The 5,651-nt window shown below is 44.7% G+C and overlaps 1 protein-coding gene across 1 annotated transcript; it reads right to left on the bottom strand.

Annotated features, from left to right (window-relative positions):
- Nucleotides 1-3,589: 3,589 nt before the first annotated feature.
- LOC139917561 (odorant receptor 131-2-like) lies at nt 3,590-4,552 on the bottom strand. The gene has a single exon (XM_071906702.2). It carries the CDS (start codon nt 4,550-4,552, stop codon nt 3,590-3,592), a length of 963 nt encoding a protein of 320 aa, XP_071762803.2.
- Nucleotides 4,553-5,651: the final 1,099 nt, after the last annotated feature.

Here is a 5,651-nt window from a genome sequence, read left to right as displayed (position 1 = left end):
CCCCTCCCTCTTCCACTTCCCTTGTCAACCTGCCTTCATTGGTGACAGCCAGGTAACGATAGTGTTTGCCCTAAGCTTCGGCATTGTTTGTCACTGTTGTGAAATTAAACCACTATTAAAACATCTCAATACAGCCAGCCTAACTTAGGCAGTAGCCACCATTAAGCTTAACAACAAGCAAGCTAGTCTGGCGTAAAATAGCGTCTCAATGAAAGCTAGTGAACTCCGGTAGGCTAGTTCCTTTGTCAGGCAACTGAAAGAAATAAATATGTGGTTAATAGTCTATGCAATCATATTTGGATATCAGAAACGTTAGCTGACCTGTCACCCGTCACAAGAAAATGTGCAAATATATGATTCGTCCACTGTACATGCTCATACTGATTAGCAAAAGCTTTAAGATGTAGCTTAGCAAATTATCGATTCTTACTCCTGTGACACAAAATTTACTGTAGGCAAGCCAACTTGTTGTCATTTCAATACAATGGTCCAGGGCCTTTACAAGCTCAGATTTGAAAGTTTAACTGTTCATCTAATTTTATTGAAATCTTATTATAAGCCCACAATTTATTTTAACTACACAAAGTGGTTTGGCGATTCTAAATCAGACATGAAGCTACTTTAGCTGAATATTAGTATTTTGTACTAACTTTATATAAGTTAGGTCTACATTACAACACTTGCAGTAATCTATATCATGTATTTACCTTAAATATTATTAAAACATTGCCAAATGACAAATAGTCCATTAACATTTGTCTGCAGAAAAAGCAGCTATGTGGTACGGTACTTGAAGTTGGGCCACTGACAGTTACAGTCTGGTGAGGCTTACTGTTGTAATGCATCGACTCTGTCACCAAGCAGTCTTTCCCAAATAAACATCATATCGTACTGTTGGTCTATTTTTGGGAGATTAACCCTTAATTATCATGCACAACATTGATTTTGCTCATTTACCAATTGCAGCATAATGCCAAAAAAGGACAGGCTAAGAAAACAGAAAGAAAGGGAGCTACAGCAGGCAGCAGGGTAGCAGCTCTCTTCTGTCCTGGATCAGGCCGTCTAGCAGTAAGGAGGATGAGGGAGATGTATCGCCACCTGATACTGAACCCATCACAGATGAAGAAGAAAGGTCAGAGTCCAGAGCAGAGTCACGTTGATGCTAAAGACCATCGTCTCTGTGTGAATTGATACAGTAATTTTGTAGAAATCTGTTGAGTATTAAACATCTGCATGAGTGTATGGGTATTGAAATAAATAAATATGTAAGTAAGTAAAAGATGTGTATGTAACTTTATTTTTTATAAATAATTATGAGAGGGGTGCCCTTTTTTTTCCGCTTGAGCACCTGCCCCCGAAAATGTCTGTGCACGGCCCTGCCTTCAGGCCCTTCCTACTGTATGCCCTTACAGCAGCTGCAAGGGTAGACTGGAGAGCAGCCCCAGTGTGTGCCACAAGAGCGCAGTCGTCAGCATGCTGAAACTCCAGGATGTTCTCCAACTTGAGCTTCGTGGCAGCCTGCAGTCTCCTGATGATGAAGAGGTTCCCGTCAAGCCTGAATTTCAGGGTTATCTCACTCTCTGCCTCCGTGGTATGTAACACATAGAAGGAAGATGTTAAAAAGCACAGGTGCAAGCATGCACCCCTGCCTGACTCCTGTGCCCACAAGAAAAGATTCTGATACCATGCCACTGTGACTCTGACCATCATTCCCTGATGGATTTGATGCAGGATTTCCACAAACCTCTTGGTGCAGCCAAACTGCAGAAGCACCCTCCAGAGTAGATCACGATGCACTGTGCTGAATGCTTTGGAGAGGTCCACAAAGGCCATACAAAGGTCTTGCTTCTATTCATGGCACTTTTCTTGCAGTTGGTGAGCCATGAAGATCATCTTTTCCCCCGAAAGCCACACTGAGACTCTGGCAACAGATCTTCCATAAGGTGTGTCCATGTGTCTGCAAAGCATGATCTTGGCAAGATCCTTGCCAGCAACCTTTAAGAGTGATCACCCCCCTGGACCTATCACCCTTCTTTTTGTAGATGGTAATTAGCGTCTGATTGGTAGGCATTTTTCAAATTTGGCACACACATAGCACACCCCGTTAAGCAGGTGTCCAAACTGTTTGGTAGCACTTCGGCCACAGGGGGTGCTATAACATGCAGTGAAACTTAAACCGTCAGCCCCGCTGCCCCGTTTAACCTAGACACTTGAAACTTCGTATATAAGTGTCATTTTGCATGCTGAACAAATTTGCCAGCATAATCCAAGTCTCCGGAAGCCAAACGATCCCAAAGTGACTTGAAAAGGCCGACATTTACACCATTATTTAGCTGAAATCGGCACTCTAGCTGTTGAAAAGCTCACGTTTGCGTACACTTGAGATACGAGAACGAGGACTACATGTGTAACTCTTACTCGAATTACCAGAAACAAGACTTCCGGTTTGGCTGTTTAGCCTTCAAAATAAAAGCGCAAGATTTTAAATAGATAGAAATACTGTTTTAAACCAATTACTTTGTATGTAATTGTCAAATTCAATAAGTGAGCACTCATATTAATGTTTGATGTCATAGTAATAATGAAAAATTCCATAAAATGTGCCTTTAAACGCTGCATGTCTTACACTGTGCAGAATACATACAGAACAGAGACTAAAGTGGACATCAAACATTAATATGGGTGCTGACTTACTGAATTTGACGATTACATACAAAGTAATTGGTTTAAAGCAGTATTTCTATCTATTTAAAATCTTGCGCTTTTATTTTGAAGGCTAAATGGCCAAACCGGAAGTCTTGTTTCTGGTAATTCGAGTAAGAGTTACACATGTAGTTCTCCTCATTCTCGTATCTCAGGTGCGCGCAAACGTGAGCTTTTCCACAGCTAGAGTGGCAATTTCAGCTAAATAATGGTGTAAATGTCTTTTCAAGTCACTTTGGGATCGTATGGCTTCCGGAGACTTGGATTATGCTGGACAAGCTGCATGGAGCCATTTCATGGTTATTTTCCATTATTTTTTGAACCGTGACATCATGGTCCCCAGCAACTTCAGTTGTCCTGGAGAAGGCTTCTACGTCATTCCGCTGTGGACCTCAGGGCCTGCTGTATGGACTAACAAACTTCACCCGAGTTTCAGCTGGCATGGGGGTGAGTAGATGACTGAATTTTCATTATTGGGTGAACTATTCCTTTAAACCATGACTCGGATTCATTGCTAATTGCTTGTGGACACTCACACCAGTCTTGAGTGATTTTCGTAAGCATTCGCTGTACTAGGCGGTCGCGCGCTATGAATACCTTTCGAGGCTGCTTGCAGCTTTAATTGTGTTTGCATCCCTCCACTGCTCTGGGATGTGTTTGTGCCTCCAGACCTCAGTGATGAAAAGCAATATAGCTCGATTGCAGAGGTATCCCCCCTGCTCAGGCTTTTAACCAAAGACCCATTCAAATCGTAATCACTTTTCAGCCGAGGGAACCCATGGCTAAAAAAAACCCCACTCACTTCCGGATTTTAGAACTCAAAATTGGACCAAACAACAATAGGGAGGTAAGACAAGAAGGCCAGTAGTTTGAAAGTTTGTAATAATCAGTGCTTTGCCAAAGATCCAGCAGGCATCATGGGGCGTCTGAGGCAGAAGCTGAGGTGATACATGAGGACAGGTCTGATGGCTTGGTCTCTCAGGCCATATATGAGGCAGCTGAGGCATCTGGGTGAACAGAAAAGGCAGAGGAACAGAACGTAGTGGATGCGTACGATGATGACTCGGTCGACACTTCCGTGGAGGGCCGTCAGGATGGTGGAGACCAGCGTGGATGCGAGAGTCAGACCCAGCTGGATCAGGTGCAGCAGGATCGTCTTATGAGCCTTGCTGGCCGAGGCTTTGTCTGACGAGGCCGACCTGGCCGTGACGATCACGCCGATGTACGAGCACACGATGACCGTGCCCATGGATACAAACACCACACACATGAAGCCCTTGTCAAAGTCACGAAAAATCTTCAGGCGGAAGACAGCTTCCTTGGAACAGAAACCCTGCATGAAATGATGGAAAGGCATGGAGTCCAGGAAGACCAGCATGAGCAGGCGGAGAAGCATGTTCGCTGAGCAAATGGCCCAGGCAGCGGCGACCGCAGCGATGGTGCTCCTGATGGTGACAATGCTGGCATGCCTCAGCGGGAAGCAGACCGCCACATAGCGCTCCAGGGACATGATGGCGAGGTTGAAGAAGGACATGTCAGTGGTGAGTATCGCCACCAAGGTGATGATAAGACAGACGTAGCGCACCAGGTACACCCTGGCCGTTGCCAGGATGTAAAGTAACTGGCCCAGTGCCAGCTGGACAGTGTCTGCAAAGAGGAGGTTGTACAGCAGGATGTAGCGGGGTGTTTCAGTGAAGACCGGCTTGCTCCTCAAGGTGAACAGCATGACAGCATTAATGTAGAGGAAGATTAAGCAGGGTGAGACCGACAGAAAGCCGTAGAGCCCCTTCACCAGCTTCACCTCATACTGCTCACTGGTTGAAGAGTTTTTCCATGACTGGATGGACATAGATACAGACTGCATCTGAAAGAGACAGACAGAGAGAGAAACATATTTTATTTGGATACTCCAATGCTGATACTCAACTTACTACCAAGTGTGTGACTAAAATGTCTACTGAGTTTAGGGTGATTCTCACAATAGTTTGAAGAGTAGATATTCAATGTCAGGTTTAGCGTAAATCTTAGGGTTAACGTTAGGATAAGGTCATGTCTAGGTTTACAAATGTTAGGGTTAGTTTTTTGGCTTAAATGACTCTGTAGAGATTCAGCAAATAGACAACAGACAATGAGTATCATTACATGCACACTAATAATTCAGATTTAATCCGATTAAGGCAATACTCAAACTATAGAAACTGTCATCAAAACACCCTTATCTGATTGCCTTAATTAGGTTAAGATCAAAATCAAAGTAGCAGAACAGAACCAAGGCAACACAACTAGATTTCTGCTCAATTGCTCATGGGGTGCTGGGGTCGCTGCTGTGAGCCGTTCAGTCCCTGTACACTCGGAGCGAGAGCCGTGTTCGCATTCTTGGCATTAAGTCAAGCACGTTCAAGATAGGCATCGGACTCCAACAAGGGTGCACCTTGCCCCCGCTCCTGTTTGTGATATTCATGGACAGGATATAAAGCCACAGCTGAGGTCTGGCGAGAATCCAGTTCAGTGATGTTAGGGTGGCTTCTGTTTATGGATTGTGTTGTCCTACTGGCTTCATCAGACTGATTTCCGATTTGCACTGGATTGGTTTGCACCGAAGTGTGACATGGGATGAGGATCAGCACCTCCAAGTCTGAAACCATGGTCCTCTCTCGGAAAAAAAGTGACTTGCCCCTGGTGTTTTGTGATGAAGAGAGAGATAAGCCACAAAGCAAAGCTCTCGATTTACCAGTCGATATTGGTTCGGACCCTCACCTATGGCCATAAGCTCTGGGTAGTGACCGTAAAAATGAGATTGCGGATACACACGGCCGAAATGAGGTTCCTCCACAGAATGGTTGGCATCACTCTGCGTGACAGGGTGTGGAGTTCAGCGATCTGAGAGGAACTTGGTATTGAGCCGCCGCTGCTCCACATTAAGAAGAGCCAGTTGAGGTGGTTCGGGT

Source organism: Centroberyx gerrardi, chromosome 11 (assembly GCF_048128805.1).
Source record: "Centroberyx gerrardi isolate f3 chromosome 11, fCenGer3.hap1.cur.20231027, whole genome shotgun sequence".
Taxonomy (NCBI): domain Eukaryota; kingdom Metazoa; phylum Chordata; class Actinopteri; order Beryciformes; family Berycidae; genus Centroberyx; species Centroberyx gerrardi.
Note: the sequence above shows the minus strand (reverse complement) of the source record. Positions and strands in the feature narration are given on the sequence as shown.